This window comes from Apis cerana, linkage group LG7, assembly GCF_029169275.1.
Source record: "Apis cerana isolate GH-2021 linkage group LG7, AcerK_1.0, whole genome shotgun sequence".
Taxonomy (NCBI): Eukaryota; Metazoa; Arthropoda; class Insecta; order Hymenoptera; family Apidae; genus Apis; species Apis cerana.
Window position 1 is genome coordinate 12,082,726 of NC_083858.1, and position 24,093 is coordinate 12,106,818.

Sequence of the window (24,093 nt, forward strand, 5' to 3'; positions counted from 1 at the left end):
ATATATACGTTCGATATTTATTGTAATATATATATTATATTTTCAAGAAACATTATTTTTATATAATTATTTAATGTATCAAAAAATGAGTATCAAAAAGGACGGAGATAAAATAATATTGCATCATAAATTTATAAAAATGTAACAAATAATGTAGCTAATTTTTTTCATTTTTTGTTATCATTTTCTTAAAAAATTGAAAATTTTTTTATAAATATATATGGATATCAAAAATAATTATAAATATTATTCAATATGATTAAATATAAAAAATTCTATATATTGTTGTACAACCTAATATCCAATTCTATTTTCAAATTTAAAATTTTATTCGATCTTTTAAAAGAATTTATCTTCTCAGGAGACAAACACGTGACCTGTAAAATTATCCATATTACTAACAGATAGTATATCAGACATATAAGATATGCGAAATTAATTAATTTTAATATAAAATTGTAAGAAAAAAATTTTATAATGTAAACAAGCATAAATAAGAAAATATAAAAGAGATAATGAACTGAAATTGAATTATCATTAACATAATATCGTGCAATATCCGAATCAATATTATTTGTAACACTTTATGATACTTGTGAAAAGAAAAACTTTTCTAGTTACGAAAGAAACGAATGAAATTTTAGCTATTATCGTATATTTATATACGAAAACAATTTTTCTTTTTTAAGAATCTGAGAATTTTCTTTAAATTCCTGATTTTAAAAATGTGCTAAAACACGACCAAAAAAAATTTCGATTAGAAATTAGAACCTTATTTATTTTATACAGTCTCGATACATTTTTAATATCCCGGTGAAGTGCTTGGATTAACTAGATTCTGGATTGGATTTCTGTTCGGAATTCTAGGAACACCAACTACATTAGCGAGATTCTCCACACTTTTTGGAAAAGTTCTTGTGATGATTGCATGCTCAGGACCAATTAACGCATCGCCCATTACACCCAATCGTACACCACTTCCATATTTGTGTAGAGTTATCGACATATCTGAAAAAAATAAGTTGTAGATTTTAATAAACACTGAAAATAAAAGAAGATACATATTGAGAATATTTATGAATTAAAAAAAAAAAAAGAAATAAATTTTCCAACAACAATTAACATATTCCTTATCATGTGAGTTAATAATGATTTTTATCAAGAATGAAACATGTATTAAATGAAAAAAATATTTAAGCAATTACTTAAACTATTAAAATTATTAAATATTTATGGTTTTGTCAAAAACATTTAAGATAATATTTTAGAAATAAAGAATTTTCTAAATTTCTTCTAATTATATAAATCCTTCATAATTTTTTTTTTCTTAAATTAATTCAAAATTTCTTGATTTTTTCACAACATAATATGCATTAATAAAACAAATATAAGAAAATCATCGTAGATTTTTTTATCATTTTTGTAGATGAAAAATTTTTAATAAAACATTTACTACAATTGCCTTGAGGTGGTCTCCAATACATCACCGCGTCAACGCCTTCCACAATGAGATCTCCATCGATATGTGTTAAAGAAAGACAATATCTTCTCGTTAAATGATTTAATATCACTTTAAGTAATAAGGAAGGTAAACAAGAAGAAATTAATCCGCAGGACTCTTCTACCGCCGTAATTGCATACAACGCACTTTGCTTTGATCTTGCCTCACGCACATTCTTCTGAATAACCTGAAATAAGTACTTTTAAAATAAATATATATTTAATCTATTTATGATATATTACTACGAATGATACTATGAATTCATAATTTTTTTTATTCAATAATTTTTTTTTCTATCGATGTTTCTCAAAGGAAAAATAAAAAAATAAAAATATTAAAACAGATAAGAATGAAATAAAAATGAAAATATAATAAAAGAAATTTTAAAATATGAATGATGAAATGCAGAATGCGTCTAAAGAGAATACTACCGTTGGTTTTATTGTTCAAGATAACGAGCATAATAAATTGCTAAATCGAAAAAATTAGGTCAAACGTGTGGACATATTGTCGCTACATAGTTTATTTTCGTTCTGTGAATTTTATGTTAATTTTATTCTTCTTTGATACTTAGAAATTAGAGAAAGAATATAATTATATTATTATAATAATTATAATTAATTCAAATATTTAAAATTAAAACTATTGTAAAATTATTATATAGTACACAATCTTATCTAATTATGAAATTAATATTAAAGAGTTATTATAAATCAATTTTTTTTATTATAACACTATTAAATTTTCTAACACAAACCTGCAAAATTTCAACCAAATCATCCTCGAATAATGGAGTCTTCGTAGGAAGTGCAAGGCATAAAATACCTCTGGTTTCATGATTTTGAATAAATATCGCTCTTTGTCTGACGAACTTTCCGGTGGCGAATACATCATTCGGTATTCTAACACCAGAATGACGGAAATATTTTTTGAGAGCATCTACGGTTGCGGCCAACAAAATTTCAGTTTCTGTCGCACCTGTCATAATGGAAATTTTTCGAAGAATATCGAGTTCGACCTCTTCTGACCATGCAACCACTTTTCGTCCACAAGAAGATATAGTTTGAAGTCGACTCACATGTGCGTATTTCAAAAATAATTCCTCGAAGATAGTTTTTGGTGCCTTTATCGCGATCCACATAATAGATAGCACTTCTATAGTGGCACGATATATTAGAGGAACATAATACCATAACGTGGAAATTAAAGTATCTGGATAATAATGTTTGTAAGGCGATTTTAAAGCTCGTAACTCTCGAGCAAAGAGAATAGGTGTTTTTAATGTAAATATGATTGTTAAGTACCAACACCACAGAATAAGATTAGACAAAAATTTAAAAGGATTTAAAGATTTTAATAAGGCATGTAAGAATACGATCTGTCCGATATTTCGTTTCTTAGCTTCTCGTTGAAATATAGAAAAAATATCGAGAAACTTGATACCCTCTCTTTTTCTGTACTGCCTTCAATAAAAAAAAAGAAAAATATTGATAAAGAATTTTAGAAATTTGATAATTTTTTTAGGTTACGCGAAATTATGCGAAATCTCTTTATTATTTATTATTTAATTACCTTGTTATCTCTTTCATCGAAGAAAATAAAACTATCACACTAATTTTACAACATTGCAGAATACCAATTTGTTTCTTTAAAATTTCCGGCCTCTCGTTTGGATCGTTATTATATAAAAATTCGTTCCAATAATTACTAAAACTCTCCGTGAGCTTCTGATAAAGTTTCGGAAGTGCCGATGGTTCGGAATAAAGATTCGTGAAAGGAGAATTCACTTTTTCGCATTCCCAAATATCGGAACAATATCTTAATGGAAGAAAATCAGCTAAGACTAAGTGTTCTTGTCGCAGAAGTAAATGATGAACTCTCACTAAACAGATTTGGTACTCTTCGCCACGAGAGAAACAATTTATTACGTGCACTTGCCATGGTGGTTGTCCCGGTGGAAAAAATTTCGATGTGAGATCGCTCACGTAATCCTAAAATGCATGAATCTAAATACTGGATATATTACTGTTTAACTGTTTGTTTGCTAAAATGAACTTTAATCCATATAATTTTTAATATACGAGTATGTACACATATTATTTTTATATCCTTATATTTCTTGTTTTCTTCTAAAAAACTTCTTTTTAATTATTTTCAACACTTTTGTAAATTTTTCACTTCAGAACAAATTTCTTTATAACGCTCTCTTAAACAAATATTTCTAAATATTATAAAACTTAGCTATACTTTTATTTCTTGATCTATTGACATTTTGACGATAAGTTAGAAAACGACTAAAAAATTTCGGAATCAGCGCAATCTCGCGTTTAAATACTGAAAACTTCGATTTGCTATTAGTATAACAGAATGTTCAAAATGAACATATATTCAAAACAAGAAAAGCGATAGAGTGATAAGGATAGAAAAGATATTTTGGTGAAGTTACAAAAAAAATCAATTAATTATTAATTTTCTATTCTAAAATTTATGCATTTTTAGGCTTATGTCTCAAAGTTAGAAATTTCGAACAAGTATCAATTTTAATATAATTCTTTTTCATTAATTATTTATTAGCGATTATCTTAATTATCTTAATTACAAATTTCTGTTTCATTTGAATAATAAATAATTAATTTATTATTATTATAAATAATAAAATTATCAATAAAAATTATATGTGAATGTAGAAAAACACTTTTAGATATATACATTCATATTTAGAAATAAATTTCATAATAATATGAAATTAGTGAAAAATATTTTGCATATCAAAAGTATCAATCCAATTTGATAAATTACGGGAATAAATAATTAATTAAAAAAAAATTTCTATTAAAATTTGCACGAGAAATTTATTCTAAAGTTTTAGTTTTCAGATGCAAATTTAAAAGTTTAGTATTTTTTTTTTCTATCTGAAATATATATATATATACATATTTGCATCCTATAATGCTACTAGCAAAGTTCTAACGTTCAATCACAAAATGGCGTCATGTATATGTAAATTTTTCGATTTGCTTTTTGTCTAATTTATAAAACATATACTTTATATTTTTATATTTTTGTATTTTTATATATCATATATATATGTGTATTATGTATTTCTATTTTGTCGCTTTATTATATCTTATATATTTTTTATATTTTTAAACTTTTATATTTAAATTTCATAATTAAATTTAAAAAAGTGAATAAAGAAATCTAATTTCTTTTAATAAATGTGGCATTAAAAAAGCAAATATAAAACAAAAAAATACATCAAATTTTATAAAATTTTCATCTATTATTTTCATACTTTTTTATATTTATATAAAATTTTTATTTATTCTATTTTATCTATTCTATCTATTCTATTTCTATCTATTCTATTTTAGATTTTCCTAATCATAAAATTTAAAAAAAAATTCTTATTTATTTTATGATAGAGAATTAAAAATTTGAAAAAATTTTCATTATAAGTGAAATGTTCAAAGTCAAGTTTGATAAAAAATCTAAAAAATAATTAAAAATTTTATTTTAAAGTATAGAAATAGAAGAAAATGTAATTCGTAATAAAGCGTAGAAAAGCTTGTACTAAAAATGAAAAATAAAAATTGTATAAAAAAAAAAATGTCAAATATAGCATAAAACAGAATACAAATTGATAGACCATGAAGAATTAGAATTTGAAAACCGACCTGAATGTTGGATTCTGTGATAGGTCGACCTCTGTACAAACATGGTGAATTTAACAAATGATTGTCCACGGAAAAATAATCAAGATCCTTCCATACATAAAGACCCCATCGCGTAGATAAACCTGCACGAAGAAATCTTTTGGACGAAGTCAAATGTATTAAATGAGCACGAATGCTTTCCGCAATTGAACGGCCTTGAATCAATAAAGTATAAATTCCCTATATTTAAAGAAAAAGAATATAGTTCAGTTTAAAACTAAACTGACAATATTGAAGTATAATAAAAAATGGAATTAAATTGATCTTATATTGCACCTACATGATTCCGAAATTTATCCAGAATTGTACGAATATTGTTGTCTTCTACGACGACAACATTTGGATATTTCCATTTTACAAAACGTATCCAACTCTTTCTTGACCATGTTAATACTTGAAATGAAAAAAAAAAAATATATATATATATATGGATTTCTAATAATAATAAAATTAAATTAAATGATGATACAAAATGTTAAGAACCGTTAATTTATATATGGTACTTGATATAATATTAAACAAATTGTCTATCATAATTATTTTATAATTGAAATTTACAATTTTGAAATATTTCGTTAAACATATATGATAGATATATGACGTCTGGCCGAAAAATATAAATAATATATAAAAATTTTCTGATATTATACGAATAATTTTCTATCAATTATTACGAATTTTTCATATATCTGCAATATATAATAATAATAATTAATCGAATATTCGTCGAAAAAAACATAATAATGTATTATTACATATTATAAATAATTTCAATAAAATATATAATTTCAAGGAAATATCAGTAACGAAATGTGATTAAGTTTATTAATAACATTAATAAACTATACAACATCGAGTTTTCTACTTATTATGAATCACTTTCATAAATAAAACATCGTTAAGATTTATATTTATAACAAAATTTTAATTTCCTCGTTAATATTTTCTACGAAACATTTATGATTTATTTATCTAAATGATATCTTTCAAAATACGATGATGAATGCAAAGAAATTTTAATAAAAAAAACAATAAAAACTAATAAAATATAAATAATTAAAAAATATTATTTATGATAATTATTATTAATACCTTATTATTAATGATATCTATATATAATGAGAAGAAACAAGAGATTTATTTATAAATTTTTCAAAAAATACTTTTGATCTCCTCTGATACATTTCTATTCATTTCTAAATTATCGTAAAAAAAAATAAATATTTTAAGTGTTTATTTAAAAATTGAATTTTTTTTAACTTTTTTCAAGATATTATTATTTCAATAATATTTCAATATATACCAAATTATAAAAATACTTAAGTTAAAAAAAATTAATATCTCAGCTATATAAATTAATTATTAAGGTATATGAAATTCAATTATTAATTAAAAAATTAAAAAAAACAATTAAATTAAAATATATACAGTTGAGTCAGAAGTTACTAAGTTATTTCGAATTCTTTTTTTTTTAAATTACATATCAAATCAAAACTAGTCTCTGAAGTTAACTCGTGCCTCTAAACTATAACTGTCAACAACAACTGATGGAATGGTTATCATGGATAATTACCCGGATAAACGAGTAACAGAAGTGGAACCAAAACGATCAACAGTAGTAGGCTGAAACTAAAGTGCAACAGCAACGAAATACCGAGAATATCCACGAAGTTGATTGCGACCATAATATCTGTGATTAATATTTGCACCCTTTTTCTTTTTCAACGGTGAATCCAGAACCGGAAGTGGATCAACGACGCTCAAAAACTGGCGAGTTTTACTAATCGTAATCGTACAAATAATGGCATGTACGAGAATCGACACAATGTTACTGACTATGCTGTCTATAAATGATTATGTTCCGAAGACGTGGCCTTTGACCTCGTTGCAAAAGACAGTAGTCCAATGATATTGCGAGGCTACCGTCCTTTAGTCTTGTTATTTCCCCTCAATTCTTTGAGATTTGCAATATGATGATTCGAATAACGAAGTTTGTAAGATCGAATTCAATTATGGATATGTTTATTATAGGCAATGATCTGAGATAATCGATGAATCTTTCGATTTTTGATCCAGGTTAAGGAATTATATAAAACCACATTAAAACAAGAATTCATCGTTCATTAAGAAATAATAAATTTTTATGGATAAGATGAATAGACTTCTTGTGGAAAAAAGGAATTAAGAAATCCTTTGTAATAAACTAATGATAATTTTATAATATTTTAAATATAAATTGATAGAATGGTTAATTATTCATTAGTTTGATAAAAAATGAATGATTAATGAGTTTATTTGATTTTGAAATCGAATTGGAATTTTTTTTATATAATTTTTTTATCTTTTCTTGTAAAATAATTGTCTTCTTTAAAAATAATTGATATATGATTATAAATTGATTAATGAATATTTGAAAAGAAATTCATATTTAAATCGAATATATTTTCCAAATAAATTTATACTGTTCTTTATATATATTTTATATTTTGATATTCTATATGTATATTTTGATATTTTTTGATATATATATTTTAGGAAAAAAAACATACAAATATTAATCTTTTATTTTATAAAAAATGTATTCACAAAATGATATATTAATATACATATATGTTTACAATCGATTTTTTTAAATTAAATTTTTTTATATAAAATATGTAATTATTTCTACAATCTAAATCTCTTTAATTAATTTAGAGAATATTGTATTCCTCCAAATTTATGAAGTCTTTAAATAGTTTAACAATCATAATAAAAACAAAATAAAAAATATTAAATAATTAGATTTTTATAAATTTTTTTGTTAATCAGCACATGCAGTCAATTTTCTTAAAAATGAAATTGTAACAATATTGCATATATTATGCAGTAATTTTGTGCAAATTTTAATATCAGTTCTTTCTTTCTTTTTCATTCTCCACCATCAAGTAATGGCTTATTAGGTTTGTCCCGTTTAGCATTATGATAAAGATATGAATGTACACGTAAACTATTACTATTTTTATATTTATTACCACATAGTCTACATGTTAGACTTTCAAGTGGACCATGAATATATCGAACATGTAGTTTTAAATTTTCTTTACGTGTAAAATGACGAAGACACCATGGACATGAATACATTCGAATAACTTTGCCTCTTTCCATACGTAAAGTTGGTCCCAATTCAGATACAACACGCAAAGTTGTTTCTAATGGTAAACTATTGTTGGAAATACCTTTAACAGTACGTCGACCTTTATTATGACAACCAGTTTCATATGTAAATTCATTTTCAAAACCACTTACATTACTTAAACCTATTAAATAAGTATAAATAAAATATATATTATTGATAATTATAATTATTTAATAATTTTTAATAAAGATATTTTGAAAATATGTAAAAATTTTAAAATTAATATATTATTGAATTGATAAGATAGATGAAATATAAAGACTTACTAAATGGTTGAGTTTGGGTATTCTGATTGTAGGGAACTAATTGCATATCTGGTACATAATCTACAAAATATAATATTTCTTATATTAATATTTGCCATATTATTATTAATAATTGAATAATTGAATTACAACAAATTTGAAACATTCAATAAATAAACATATAATTAATTTTACTATAAAAAAATATGTAAAAAAATTTTGTATAATTAATCATTGAAAATTTGTTTTTCAATAAAATAACTGTAATTTTTTCATTAATTTTAATTATTTATTTTGGAGTATTTATTCATTTAATCAAATAATTTCCCTGCTCCAAATAATTGTCTTTATTGTTGTTAATCTATTAATTCATAGTTTTTTCTAAATGATAATATATTATATAAACACTAATAATATATTATATAAATAATTACCTTTTGTCTCAAAATTTTCATCAGATTTATAAAGTGATTCATTAGGCAAACATGTTTTATATCCTGTTTCTGTATCTATATCAAGTGTATAATCCAATGGTTCATGTTTTGTTGATTCCATATGAGTTACATCAGCTGTACAATCCAATGGTTCATCTTCTAAATTTGTTGAACTATTATTTTGTTCCATATGAGAATTTTGAACATTATAAGTTGAATTGGAAATAGAATATTGTTGATAACATTTATCACTGACATTTTTATTCTCTAATGATAGTTCATCATTGTGTAATTCATCTTTTGATAAAATATGTTGTTTTTGGCATTGTTGATTTTTCTGCACAGGTTTTTCTTCTTTTGAAATTAAAGCATTTGCATTTGAATTAACAAAATTAATACTGCTGTTTTCTATATTCAATATTTGATCTAAGTTTTCTGCATTCTTTGTTAAATTTTCTTCAAATTTCTATAAATTAAAAATAATTCTTTTATTGCACAATTAATTTATTATGTGATTGAATATACCTCTTCTGTTCCTGTAGTTAATCCTTTTATTTGTAAACTTTCTGCTACTTTTAAAAAACTAGCAATATCTTCTTGTTTAATATTTACTTCTCCTTGATACATAAAGTGAAGCATTGCTGACAGATCACGATAATTGACATCTTTTAAAATCACAATTGGATGTTTACAAGAATTTCCCTATATTATTATAAATATCTTATTATCATAAAACAAATATAAATTACATTAAATAAATTAAAATATACCTTGAACAATTCCCTAAAATATGGACTACAAACTGACAATATTAATTTATGCGCACGTAATATTTGACCTTCTGCAGCTAATGTTACATCAACTAACTGCTCATCAGTTAATAAAGTATATAATCCAGAAGACAAATTTCTAGGAAAACTATTCCAAACTAAAGAAAACTGTTCTCCAGACATTATTTCTTTAAAATTGTTTGTTTAACTGAAAAATAAATATTAACAACAAATTACTCATAAATGAATATGAATCATAAATACTTTATTTTTACTTTACTTTTTATTTATATAAATATATTTATTTATATAATTCTTGCAAATTTTTTTTAATTTTGTTTTATATTATATTTTAAGTAATATCATTTGAATTAAGAAAATTTATTTATGTATATATTTCTATCAAATTATTAATTAAAATTTTCATATGAATGACTAAAATTATTCTTTTCAAAAACAAAAAAAATATTGTCATCATTAAAGAACACATTGATAATAAACAAAAAAATAAACATTTTAATTTGTTTAAAAAGTTAACCTTTATTGATACGCAATTTGATGATTTGACGAAAATAATCCAAAACTAAAATTCGTTATGTAAACAATACGATATTAATAATTATAGTATAATTTGCGTTTAAAAATGTTTGTTCGATTTCATTGTCAATATTTTCTTAGAGTTTTTTAGGAATTACAAAGAAACATTTCATCGATTTCCAAATAGTTCATGTTTAATTACAATTTATAATTTATAAAATAATTGTTTTATGATTCAAAAATATTCAAAGTGATATGAAAAGGATATACAAAAATTAATAATTTCGAATAAATTACCGCGCTTTTTAATTATAAATAAATTTTAATTATATACTAACATTGTTATACATTTGAAAAGTGCAAATTATGATAAATATTTAATAAAATACTATACACTATTAATTTTTCTTGCCTTTGTTTAATACGTAATACTATGAGTTATATATATATATATATATATAGCATATATATATATATATATATTTATATATATATGTATAATATCAAAACAGCCATTTTGATGTCAATTGTATGATATGTAATTGTATGATATAGGTTTATTATAAAATGTTTTCAAATTTACTTATAAATTATAAATTGAAAATAAAAAATATCAAGATAAATATTGTTATACTCGTAATTCAAATCATTTTTTAACATTCATGATATATAAAATTTTGACATTACAAGTTTAAATTCTTTAAAATTAATTTGAATCATATAATTTTTGATAAAATTAAATTTTTTTAATCTGCATCAATTTCTTGTTCTGCATCAGTTTCACGTAAACGAAAACATTTCCATAAACCATAACGAGCTTCCCAATCTACAAAAAATAAATCTGGTTTGTTCCAAAGAATATGATGTGCAGCAAAATTATATTGAGATTGAATAGGAGGATTTAAATGCGGAGCCCATTGTGCCCTTTCCAACATTATTTTATTCACATATTCGTAAAATACATCAGCTTTATGAATCCAACATAAAAGAGACATAATTGCTATCACTGTTGCATGTATATGATACGATATTTCAACATGACGTTTATTTTGTCCTTTTAAAGTTATATCTTGTAAATTCATTAAAAGACAAACTACAGCTGCTGCTGTAAATCCACATGGAACTTCTACAGCAATCAGACATATTGTACAATATATTGATTCTAAATTCATACGTGATGTACAATGATTTAAAATACCTTTTAGAAAACTGTCATGTAAAATTTCTCTATGATATTTACAGAATAGTTTATCTTCTTTATAATATCGTTCCATTTTTATGTCAAAGTTAGCATCTTCAAAAAATATCTTAGGTGTATCAAAATTTGCTTTATTTTCTTTTCTATCAAGCAAATGTTGAATAACTCGATTACCTAATAAGCTGCTTATCTTACTTGTTGATGCTATCATTTCCATTAATAATGGAAATATCTTTGGAGTTAAAGTTTTCTCGTATAATGTTACATTATGTATGAAGGCTATATATTCAAGTGTACTACCAAATTGTAATATAAATTCATCAGTCATTTCTGTTTCAACAACCCATGAACACATATGATGAATTATGATGAGAAGATGATAATTATATATATGTTTTACCATATTAATGATACAAACTTCCAAACTTTTTTTAAGTGTTGCATATGGTATAAAATTAATTGTTGATTCTGTAGTAGTTATAGAAATATAAAAAAGATTTAAAATTCTTTCAATAACTATTATTGTATCATGAGTATTTGGCCATTCATAAACATTTAATAATTCATATAATATTCTCATGACTCTTTTTGAATCTTCTATATTCATATTTGGACCTTCAATTTTATCCCACATAGCATGAAACATTAATGATCCACTAAGACCATATTTCAATAAATCACATATAAGTTCAAAACAAAAGGTTTCAAACTCCCAAAGTTTATTTTCACAAATTGTATCAAGTATAATTTCAAGAGTTTCTCTAGACTTTTTAGGAATATATATTTTCAATAAATTATTGTAACATTCTCTGGCATGTCGATATCTTTTTCTTCGTTTATATATGCATATATTATCAGTTCGAAGCAATATATCATAATAATAAAAATAAAGTTGAATAATACATACAATAATATTATTTGGATCATAAATTATCAATTGATGTGGTAATGCATTTTTTGTTATATAAATTATATTATTAAGTAGTTTATTTTGATCGCGTGACAAATCTTTACACATTCGTTGTATATAATCCATTTTATTTTTTAATTTCATATCAGTAATCATTGTTAAGTAATGTTATATTAATACTGTAAAAAATTTGTTTTTACTATATAAACAAAAATTTGGTTAGAAATAGTTTTAAGCAAACTGAATTTGCAAACTTTTACATTCGATTATTTTATTTTGACTATTTTTCTTTATAAATTTTATACAGTTTATTCTGCATAAAAAATAAGATACGCGTGATACTTATAAAACAATTTTCTACTATATATTTACATATATGTATATATAATATTCATAGATATGTATTATAGGAATTCAAACCTTCATTTTCCTTTTTATAAAATCATTCATTTTAAACATACACATTTCATTTAATTTCAAATATTGAAATTCAATTATTCCTATAAGAAATAAATATTTTGATTTTCTCTTATTTTTTTCTCATTTTGTAATATAATTCTTTTGATTTAAGAAGTAAACTACAAAATAATTTTATTACTAAAAATAAATGATATTTGTTTAAAACCAAAGATCACCACCAACATCTTCTTCTGGTTGCGGTAATGGTTGTGATGTTTTCTGTTTTTGTTTCGCGTTATTTTCTGCATCATCATCGCTTTCAGATACAGCAAGATCGTCCTGTATTTTATTTTCACTTTTTTCATCTCTAGCTGGTAAACCAGCTAACAAAAAGTCAGAAGGATCATAATTTGGATCTACATCCATACTTTCGTCTGTAATTAAAAAAAAAATTGATTAAAGAAACAATAAAATAATAAAAATATATATAAAATATTTCGTTTTACCAACCTTGCTGAAGCAATTGTTGGTCCGTCATATAAAAACCGACATTACCCAATTGAACCATTGCTTCTGCTGCTTGTTGACTATCATCATCTGCCAATACTACTCCGCCTTCTGTATTTTCTCTAACTTCGTTCAATTCAAGTGTTTCCATTTCAGCATTCTCAGACTGTTCATCCGTACCAAATGGAACTTCATCAAATTCATCTTCACTAGAGAATTGTAAATCTATAACGAAATATATTAATAATTTTTTTTATTTATATTACATAAAAATATAATATAATATATAATATATAATATATAATATATAATATAATATATAAAAATATATATTATATATGAAAAAATTTTATTTACCTTCTTCAAGAACATCTTTCTTTTTAGAATTTACACTTCTACTACCATCACCTTCCATATCTCCTTCTACATCTACAAAATCAAAATCTTCCATGTTCGTTTTTCCAAATGGGTTTTCTGGTGAACTTGTTTGACTCTGTAAAAAAACATTCTACATGTTTTATAAAAATTTTTATTAAAAAAAATAAAATAAAATAAAATTTAATTTGTAAATAGATATAATACCCCTCTAAATTCTGGTTCTACAATAGTATAATTTTCTTCATCTGCTCCAAGCCATGAAGAATCTATGTCTGCTTGTTCCATTGCTCGTTTTTGTACTAATAATATATTGTTTTCTAACTGTGTTAAATGTTCATCATACTAAAATATAATTTAATTATGAGTATAACATTAAAATTTAATTATGATTAAAATATATTTAAACAATCTCAATAATAACCTCATCTAATGTTTCTTTGCAAACTTTCACCAGCAATTCTGCTTTTTGTGTAAATGGAGATTCCTTTCCATTGTATACTGTACAATTTTCCAAAATTTGTTCGATATCTCTAAGAAATTCATGACGATTATGATATTTATGTGCTGAAAAAAATAAATATAATCATTATATTTATAAAAAAATTCATAACATTTAATATCATTATAAATATAGTTTAAATTACCAGATACTTTTTTAGATATAGTTTCTAAATCCATAGGTCTCTTAATAACATTATAGTAATCTTTCACTAATTTCTTATTAACTGGTTTTAAAAATGGCCAAGCTTCTGTCATAGATTTCAATTTATTATTTACAACATTGTCTAAAATAAAAGTAAGAGCAACTTGATCATTGTCATCCAATAAAGGATTAATTGCTTTTTCTAATCTCATCAGACGATCTTCTTTTTCTCCAAGTCTTTCTACACAAGTTTCCAGCATACGTTTGGCTGCCACTGTTAATGAACTTTTTATTCCATTATATAGAGTTGAATTTTCTACAATTTGATTAACATCAGCTAAAAATTCTTCTCGACTTTGATATTTCTTTAATCTTAAATTTTCACGTATAGTTTGCAAATCCATAGGCCTTTGTATAATTTTATAATAATCAGGAACAGCCTAATAAAGAAATTGTGAAGAAATATATAGATAAATTGTAAAATATATTTATTAAAATATACTCAATAAAAATAAAATATACCTTGGCATTAACAGGAAATAGAAAAGGTTGAACATCAGGTAAGTCTCTCATTTCGTTAAGTATACTTTCTAGCATTGTAGACATAACAACAACAGGATCTGTTCTACGCCTATTGGCAGGTCTTTGTTGTCGCTTAAGATAATCACAATGATCATCTCCAGTAGCTCTTCTTCGTTTTTTGGAATTTACGGCTTCCTTGGGCACTTTCAAAAGTAACGTGCGCCTTTTCATTTCTTCAGCATGCTACAAGAAATACAAAATAAAAATTATAAATTTTATTTTAATAGCTTTTAATTTTTTAACTTTAATGCTTTAATATTTAGTAGTTAAATAATTAATTTAAATAATTCAAAATTACCTTAATTAATTTAGATGATAATTTCACTTTAGTTCCATCTACGTTAACGAGATCTTGATCATCTGTATTGAGTTGCTTTTCAATCTCTTCCTCCTGTTCCTCTGTCATCGCAACATTTACTGGTGCTGTAGTTATGCTATTCTGATATAAGGGACAAGCTTTATTCGTACGCATGTGACCTACATTACCACAAGCACCACATTTTAGTTTAAGATCTGGTTTAAGTTTAGGTTTCTTACGTTTAGAAGGAGATATATCAGGTTTAGGATGTTTAGAAGCAGGAGAAGTAGATTGGAAAGAATTACAGAATGGAAGGATACTATTCGAGGATGTAGTTGTTGGGGTATTGTTACTACTACGATCAAATATATTACTCGACGACGCATTATTTCCTGTCATTGGACCACCAAGCATACGTTCTCGTTCTTGATTCCGTTTAATTCTACGTAATTGTTCCTGAATTCTTCTTTTCTCCCTCTTCATTTCCTCTTTTTGTGCTTCATCCAATGTTGCAAATTGTTTAATAAATGTTTCATCTTTAGAATTTCTAATTTTTATATAAGTATCTATTACCGCTGATTTTCTTACTAATTCTACCCTTGTATATTCTTTGCCTTCTGGATTTCTAAACGTTCGATAAATTTTAAGAACCCTACCCTGTTGTGAATTAAAGTTATTTACAGGACTATCCTCTTCATCATCTTTCTTTTTTTCTTTGGTTTTTTTATCTTGTTCTTGAACTTCTCCCATCAACATTTTTCGTAATTCATGTCGTTGTTGTTCCTCTCGTTCAAGAGATAATTGCGTACTAGTTTTCTTATTGGAAAGCATATTTTCTATATTTTTACCCATCTCTTCTATGTCAGAACTATCTTCTTCAGAACTTTCGCCTTCATCTGTACTTAAAACTTCATTAGAAGATAAAACACGATTTTGTAAATCAAAGATTCTTTGACATTCTTCTTTATATCTTTCTTGATGCTCAGCAATAGAAAACCGATTTCCTCGAGAAAACTTAGTCATACCCTCTTCACCAGCTTTAGCCTTTTCTGTAGATAATGTTCTAACAACATCAATTACTTCCCATCGCGATAATTTTTTAATTTCTTCTTCAGGAACACCAAATTTTCGAAGTAATGCTTTTGCATTATTTAATGATAATCTTCTTAAATCAGCATCAGTTCCAGTTACAGTTCTCTTTGGTTGAGCTTCTTGTTCTTCCTAATTCATATTTTAAAAAAAATATCTTAAAATATACAAAAGAAATTATATAATAAAATATATACTTACTTTGCTAATTGTAGGTTTATTTGGCACTCGAACATAAGAAAATCCTTCACCACAACCTGTAGGATCAGCTGGTCCTGCCAGTTGTAACAAACATTTACCTTTCATAGCTTGAATATATGCTCGTGTTGTATTCCAAGGTGCAACTTTCACTTCATCATCCATTTTTAATTGCATTTCTTCATCATCATCATCTTGAGGGGTAAATAGGAACTTTTCACCATATCCAGCATCTTTTAACCTTTGTTCAGCAGCAATCATACTAAAATAAGCGCAACATTGTTCTGGAGAGACCATTGCTCGAATTTCTTCTTCTGTTGGTAATCTAAAGTCAGGTTTTATAACCCACCAATTTGAATCCATGCCTAATAATAGAAAAAAACTTGATATTTATATAAATGATATTTATACAATATTTATATAATATGAAGATGATTTAAAAAAATTGTAATTTAATATAATATATATAATATATATAAAATTATAAATACCTGTCCTTTTAAAATCAGCACATAATTTCAAACGTTTTCTAATGCTACTTTCGCTATGCGAAGGAAATGCTCTTTTAATATCATCCATTTTAATACGTCGAGGAGTATCCCGAGATTTCCAAAATAATCTATATATAAATACTTGTAAAAAATCTCTCACAAAATTATTAGCTCTCTTTGAATTAGGACCTGGAACTTCATATAATGGACATTCTTGACCAGCAACAAATAAAGCATCCACTTCTCTGATATAATATTGTTGTCTACATATTATATATAAAAATTCATTAATAATTCATAATTACATTTTTTATATTACAATAAAAAAAATATCATTACAATACCTTGTTCTGATAACTAAAAAATCTGTCTCTGGAATTTTGTGCTCGTAAATTGGAGCTCTATACATATTATTTTCAACTGCTTGTATGCTTTGACCAGGTGTAAGAATTCCAAGAAATGGACTTGTATGAGCATAAGCAGTTTCACCATATTTGTATTTCTGTGGTCCTTGATCTTTTCCCGCTTTTCTTTTGTAGTAATTTTTCACTTTAGAACACATTCCTACTTGATTCATTAAAGGAGGATGCTCTTCAGAAAATTCAATAAGTACTAATTCACCATCTTTGCCAGTTAAATCTTCAGGAGTTCTCATGAAGAAAACATCACCTCCACCAGATGCAATTCTTTCTTGTTCTCTTTGCTAAGATGCAAATGTCATTTAATTTTTGTTTTGATAAGCAATTATAAAATATAATATAAATACATACTTTGGCTTTTTTTTTGATGTGCTTTATTAATGGCAATACAGAATGTGGACCAGAATGAGCAACTGGACCATGACTAAATTTTCTTAAGGGTGGTCTATGGAAATTTCGAAGGCGCATTGGACCCATATGAGTTTGAACAAATGGAACACGTAATTCTACTACTGGTGTACTGTGTTGTATTAAATTTCCACCTCCAACTTTTAATCGTAATGTTGTTTCTGATGATCGTGGCATATAATATCTAAATAATATCAATAATAATCGAATTTGTTTTTTATGGAAATTAAAATTATTTATTATTATTAAATTATTAACTTACGTATCATTTGAAATATTAAATGGATCTCTATCAGGTGATTTTGGTGGTGGTGGTGGAGTATCTTCTTCTAATACATTAATTACTCCAGCTTTTCCCAATAATAATTTACTTTTCTTAACATGAGGATGAGGTATTTTCACTTTTGGTTGAGGTCCATTATCTTTATGAACTAAAGCTGGATCTATATCATCAGGAATACCAAGAACAATATTCTCATCATTGGGATCCAAAGTAAGAATTTTAGGTTTAGGAATTTTTTTCATATTTTCAGGATCCCAAATTACTTCTTCCTCCCAAAGACCATATACCAATTCTTCGTTTTCTACAGGAAAAATCGAATACCAAGTATCGTCATAATTTTCTTCTCGATTTTGTTGTTGATTCGCTTTATTCATGTTCCTAATAAAATCAATAATGAAAATAAAAATATATTAAATACATTACACATATGTTTATATGTATATTAACATACTAATTCTTTAGTATTACATAATTAATAGAATGCGTTTTTTCTTACATTTTAGTTTTTTGAGATTGCATATGTAATGGAGTTGTAATTTGTGAAGTGGCTAATCGAACATTTGATGTAACTGATACAGGTGCACCTTTGCCTGGTTGACTAAATGCCTGAGCAGTTCTATTTCCACTGGATGGTACCCATCCAGCCGCATTATTTTTACTATTTAATTTCTGTAATACCTTTCAAAGTATTTGTATTCTCACTTGTTATCATATACAAATTTTTAATTAGAAATATCTTACATCAAAATATCACATACCTTATGCTTTATATCATCACCATTCCATATGACATCATCTTCCCAATGCAATTGTGATACCATTAAAAATGCATCATCAGAAAATTCTTCATTAGTATCTCTAATATTTTTATCTTTATTATTTAATTCATCTGTCTATTAAAAATAATATTTTTTATTATAATAACATTTTTTATATAAACTAATTTTTGGAAAATCAAATATAAGTGTAATTTAATAATTCTTGTATTTAGTATACTATATAATTTTAATGTATGCAAATACCTTATCAATAAGTTTAAATCCATAATTAAAACCATCTCCAGTTTCTGGAACTTGAAGCATATCATACCAAAGCTGTGCAGGACCAAATCGCCAATCTGCTACTTTTGGTCCCATATCTCCATTTTCACCAGTTTCACCTGTTTTGCCAATTTGTTCTTTATCTTCTATTGGCATTAATAATTTATTTTCATCATCAGAACAATACATATCTGGAGTTTGATCTGTACCATATTGCATTACCCAACCCTATAACATAAAGATATATAATATAAAAATATAAAAAATATAATATAAAAATATTACTCTTAAACTGAAAATTTCTTTTTTATACTTTAAATTTTGATTTTTTTTCTTCCTGATCAGAACCAGAATCAGAATCTCTAACATCATGATGACGTTTCTTTTTACGTCTCCTTTTGACACCTCTCCATATTTGTGGAAGACTACTAGGTTTTCCTGGACCAAATAATCTTGAAAATCTTAGAACTTTATTAGCTCGAAAGTCAGGAAATAATTCAGTAACATCTACATTGGCATATTTTGATGGTAGCATAGAAGCAAGGGGAGTTTCTAATTTACGCTGACGTGCAGCTTCTGCTTCTTCTGCTGTAAGTGCTTCTTTTTCTTCAGGTATTGGAGGAGGTGGCATTAATTGTGTATCAGATTTAATAATAACTTCTTCATCATCTGCATCATAATCAGCATTTTCCTTCTCAGGTTTACCTTCAAATATGTCCTGTTTGTCTATTGATTAAAAAAAAAGTATTTAATTTTATTTTCATAAAAAATAACCTTTAATAAATTACATACTTATAATACTTACTACTTTCTTCTTTTTCATCTTCTGCTAATTCATTTATATCAGAAAAATCAAGTGCACTAGGTGATTTTTCTACATAATTTATATCTTTTTCATCAGCTGCATCATTTTCTTCTTCAATTTTATCATTAGATTCATTACCCTTTTCTTCAATAATATCTTCATTTAACATCATTTCGCGAATAAATGAACTTAATCCAAGTCTATTTAATGAAGTTATGTGTTGCTTTGCTTCTGGATCAAGAATATCATCTTCCAATTGACCATTGTCATCAATGTTTCCAAATAAAAAACCAGTCATATTGATTCCAGATATTATATCTTTATCGTTTTCCTCTTCAGAATCAGCCATTTTTTATAATTAGCACTCAATAAATTAATATGATTTTAAACTCTTACAAAAAATTATTGATTTTTTGAATGTACAGTAGATGTATATTATTCACATGTAATAATATTGTACAGTTTTTAATAATCATATATCATATATTTAATTATTTACAATTATGTATATATATTTATATACATTTATTATTATTATTACTATTTACAAGTAACTGTTAATTACAAGATTAGTAAAACTTAACGTTTTGTTTACGTACACCTTTCCATCAACTAACCGCCATGTTCTTTAATATGTTATTATATAGAAGATTGCAATTATATTAATTTTTGAAGATATTTTAGAAATAAAATCCCTAGAAATAACCACATAATTCATGTTTTAGATATTGCACTTGCTACTACTGAGATAGACAAAATAGATGTCAAATGCTATTTTATATCACGAGAATTTTTGCTTTTTTAAATTTTTTATATATAAAAATTGAATCGAATAGTTGATTTTTTAATCAATTTTTATTATTTTATAAATTAAAATTTTTAATCAATAGACAAAAAAGGATAATAAAGTTAATTAAATATCGGAATCATTGCTTCAACACAAGTTTTGTAGAATAAGTACAAACGAAAGTGGGCGAAAGAGAAAATAAAAACTCAAGAATCAATATAGACAAGGATAGAAATAGAATAAGAATTTACCATGAACATCATCTTTTGATAAAAATATTTTTTTAAAGACAAAATAAAATAGAATGTACAGAAAATTGACATTTCTTAAATGTTAAAAATATTTCTAAAAGTATTCGAAGTGGTATTGATAAATAATTCCTATTTTATATTTGTCATCATTTTTTTTTTTATTATTTTCTCATTTTTTCTATATTTATGTTTCATTAACGACATTTTAGAGATAGTGTTGATTCCTGAATTTTTATTTTATTTCTACTCTTTTTCTTCATTATTTATTCTCTTTCTGTATATATTTTTTTTTTTATACATGATTATAAATGAGATAAAGGAAATCAATTGAATATTTTTCATCATTTTTCTTCTAAAATTACAATGTCTTAATTTTTAATATACAAAAATATAGATATTACATTCTGAAATTTACAATTTTTAAAATGACAATTTCACAAAACATATGATTTATGACATAATATAATAATATCAAAAATTCGCATTTATCGAATGTATTCTTTTATAATTTATATTGAAATTTCATCATTACTAATATTACAATTTATTTACACAATTATCAAATTAGTGCTTGAACATGACACTGGAATGATAAAATCTTAATATCTTGAAAACATGAATTCAATGCAATAAAAAAATATATTAAGTATAATTGGATGATCAATGCATTGAATATATCTAGTCTTGATATGTATCAATTTTGAAATATAGTATATATGATTAATAGTAATGTATTATATTATAGTCATATAATCATATTTAACATTTTTAAATTATAATTAAATTTTAATATAATTTAGTGTTTATAATCAATTCAGTAACTTTTTTTTATGAATTGTTATTACTATTCATTTTTATTTGTATTTTATTATACAAATTTTCGTTCATGTATTCATTTAATCTTTTTATATAAAAAATATTCAGTTTTTTTCATTTCTATTAATTCATAGATTTTTAAAATTGCATTTTTAAAATTATATTTTTTTTAAATAATCTAATCTTTATATTAATATTTCTATGAATCAAAAAATAAAAATAAATAAAATAATTTAAATATAAGTGTTAAATATGTTAAATATAACCTCAAAATTTATCATTTGATGAATATTTATATTATTTATATATTATTTTTATTTATTACAAGTATATAATATTTACATATAATTATTAAAAAAAATAATCTATATTTAAATTAATTTTTTTAAAAAATATTACTTAAATTATGATTTTCTATTTGCTATAATTATAATGTTATAACTCTCGATTCATAAAAGCGATGTTGCCAAGTTTTAGAATTTATCTAAAATAGATTATGAAAATTTCGATTTCAATTTGTTAAATAAAACATACTTTTAATGTTACTAAAAAACAAAATACTAATAAAATTATAAAAACATCAGTATAAATTCTAATATTTTAAAATCTATAATACATACAAAACTTTAAATATATTTTTTAAAACTTATTTTTATAAAAAAATTTTTCTAAAAATAAGAAAACTTGTCCTTATAGAAAAGATAAGATACAATTTATTTTTTTATTCATATACAAAGTAATATTATTTTCATGAAAAGTAAAAATGTAATAAGATTTAATCATGGAACACAAACAAAACTTTTATGAACTTCTTAAAAATAGTTACATTAAATATTAACATAATTTTTTCTAACAATGCTCTTCATCATTGTTCTACTTGTACATTATTATAATAAATGAATATACCTAAAAAGATGATATTTATTAAGAAAATTTGAGATTTTACATTATTAATTTCTTTTTTATGAAAATCATTTACAAAGAATCTTATGTTATGTAAGTAACATGTGTTTGTTGATGTAGATGTTTTTCTACATAGTGCAAAATGCTGAAGAGACAACTAATGTGCCTTCATTTACAATGTTTATCACTAGAAATAACATAGCAGTATATCTGTTGTACAATATTTTCAGCCAAATTATTGAAAATTGAAATAATACATTAGAAGAAAAATAGAATTCGTCTAGTTTTTACAAAAACCAGAATAATTAAAAACATCAAATAATAATAAAATGTGAATACTTATTAAAAATCTTAAGTTATTATTTTATGATATTAAAGAATATAAAATGTATTTAAAAAAATTTTTTTTTAAATAAACTAACATATAGATTGAATTGATCTAAATGTTAAGTTTGATATATATAAAAAGTATAAACAACTTTCCCATATTATATTATGAAATCAAATATTCTATATCGGAAAAAATAGAAAATTATTAATGCCTTCTTTTTAAAGTAAGCACTGGAACAGAAATTTTTTTATCAAGTCCATTTTCAAACTATTAAAGGACAATTTTAAATCTCAACACAATCCTCCTCCTGTTTGTTGTTGATAAACTTCTATTGTATCTCCTTCTTCCATTTCAAGAGTAGTTGGTGTATCCAATTCATTTATAGGTTGTCCATCAAATCTAAACCTTACTGCTGCTATTGCCAAGCCCTATGAATATAGTTACAACCATAATAATAATTTCAAAATATATAAATTATACATAAAGTAAAAGATAAAATGTATAGCATTATTAAGAAATTTAATTCAAAATTATTTAATAAAATACAATATTATAATAAATTAATCATATGTACTTACCACACGATCACAGTAAGCATTCATTAATTTTCTGAGTGGTGTGTGCTTTTTAATTTTAAATTGAACCACTGCACTATCCTGTCCTAGCACTTTCAAATTTATGTGCTCTGATTCTGTCTTAGTTTCCTATAACAAAAAATGCTCTTGAATCATCACTTACCATTACATCAGTTTTGAGGTTATAAAGTATTACCTTCTTTTCGTCAGACATATTTATAGTTTAGTACAAATATTATATTATCACTGATTATTAAGAATATTTTCACGAATTAATTACTAAACCAAATGTCAGGCTATCTAAAATTTTTATAAATAAATGTACAAGTAAATCACTCGCAATAATTCCGCTCCTACCTTTACACTTGTAATCACAACGTTTCCATCTTACACAAATAACG

General features: G+C 24.2%; 5 protein-coding genes across 13 annotated transcripts; all 5 read right to left on the reverse strand.

Moving 5' to 3' along the window:
* Positions 1 to 259: 259 nt before the first annotated feature.
* Positions 260 to 7,324, reverse strand: LOC107999472 (uncharacterized). Of its 4 annotated transcripts, none has more exons than XM_017059342.3 (8): positions 6,791 to 7,324; positions 5,498 to 5,610; positions 5,179 to 5,397; positions 3,074 to 3,492; positions 2,259 to 2,964; positions 1,463 to 1,688; positions 772 to 1,008; positions 260 to 377 (listed from the first exon to the last, which is right to left on the reverse strand). In XM_017059342.3, exons 1-7 carry the CDS (start codon positions 6,900 to 6,902, stop codon positions 803 to 805), a joined length of 2,001 nt encoding a protein of 666 aa, XP_016914831.2. In that variant the 5' UTR covers positions 6,903 to 7,324; the 3' UTR covers positions 260 to 377; positions 772 to 802. The 4 variants fall into 4 exon arrangements, with proteins under 4 accessions (XP_016914831.2, XP_016914830.2, XP_061933273.1 ...); XM_017059341.3 differs by having other exon boundaries at positions 1,454 to 1,688; positions 6,791 to 7,322; XM_062077289.1 differs by lacking the exon at positions 260 to 377 and having other exon boundaries at positions 752 to 1,008.
* A 791-nt stretch (positions 7,325 to 8,115) lies between these two features.
* On the reverse strand, positions 8,116 to 10,856 carry LOC107999249 (zinc finger and BTB domain-containing protein 44). Of its 2 annotated transcripts, none has more exons than XM_017058950.3 (6): positions 10,720 to 10,856; positions 9,845 to 10,052; positions 9,600 to 9,776; positions 9,075 to 9,540; positions 8,662 to 8,721; positions 8,116 to 8,516 (listed from the first exon to the last, which is right to left on the reverse strand). In XM_017058950.3, exons 2-6 carry the CDS (start codon positions 10,025 to 10,027, stop codon positions 8,128 to 8,130), a joined length of 1,275 nt encoding a protein of 424 aa, XP_016914439.1. In that variant the 5' UTR covers positions 10,028 to 10,052; positions 10,720 to 10,856; the 3' UTR covers positions 8,116 to 8,127. The 2 variants fall into 2 exon arrangements, with proteins under 2 accessions (XP_016914439.1, XP_016914440.1); XM_017058951.3 differs by lacking the exon at positions 10,720 to 10,856 and adding an exon at positions 10,383 to 10,547.
* Positions 10,857 to 10,907: 51 nt separating this feature from the next.
* On the reverse strand, positions 10,908 to 12,645 carry LOC107999403 (uncharacterized). Its single transcript, XM_017059211.3, has one exon. It carries the CDS (start codon positions 12,643 to 12,645, stop codon positions 11,128 to 11,130), a length of 1,518 nt encoding a protein of 505 aa, XP_016914700.1. The 3' UTR covers positions 10,908 to 11,127.
* Positions 11,299 to 21,776, reverse strand: LOC107999402 (transcription initiation factor TFIID subunit 1). 5 transcript variants are annotated; one of them, XM_017059209.3, is made up of 18 exons: positions 20,030 to 21,776; positions 19,538 to 19,950; positions 19,207 to 19,452; positions 18,943 to 19,077; positions 18,681 to 18,862; positions 18,164 to 18,562; positions 17,845 to 18,085; positions 17,419 to 17,777; positions 17,075 to 17,337; positions 16,587 to 16,948; positions 15,297 to 16,517; positions 14,939 to 15,181; positions 14,418 to 14,856; positions 14,195 to 14,337; positions 13,978 to 14,115; positions 13,753 to 13,888; positions 13,399 to 13,620; positions 11,299 to 13,322 (listed from the first exon to the last, which is right to left on the reverse strand). In XM_017059209.3, the coding sequence occupies exons 1-18, from the start codon at positions 20,376 to 20,378 to the stop codon at positions 13,108 to 13,110; spliced, it is 5,706 nt and encodes a 1,901-aa protein (XP_016914698.1). In that variant the 5' UTR covers positions 20,379 to 21,776; the 3' UTR covers positions 11,299 to 13,107. The 5 variants fall into 5 exon arrangements, with proteins under 5 accessions (XP_016914698.1, XP_061933271.1, XP_028523216.1 ...); XM_062077287.1 differs by having other exon boundaries at positions 12,730 to 13,322; positions 13,753 to 13,903; positions 18,681 to 18,853; XM_028667415.2 differs by having other exon boundaries at positions 12,730 to 13,322; positions 13,444 to 13,620.
* A 797-nt stretch (positions 21,777 to 22,573) lies between these two features.
* Positions 22,574 to 24,031, reverse strand: LOC107999246 (small ubiquitin-related modifier 3). Its single transcript, XM_017058946.3, has 3 exons — positions 23,889 to 24,031; positions 23,696 to 23,821; positions 22,574 to 23,545 (listed from the first exon to the last, which is right to left on the reverse strand). Exons 1-3 carry the CDS (start codon positions 23,904 to 23,906, stop codon positions 23,408 to 23,410), a joined length of 282 nt encoding a protein of 93 aa, XP_016914435.1. The 5' UTR covers positions 23,907 to 24,031; the 3' UTR covers positions 22,574 to 23,407.
* Positions 24,032 to 24,093: the final 62 nt, after the last annotated feature.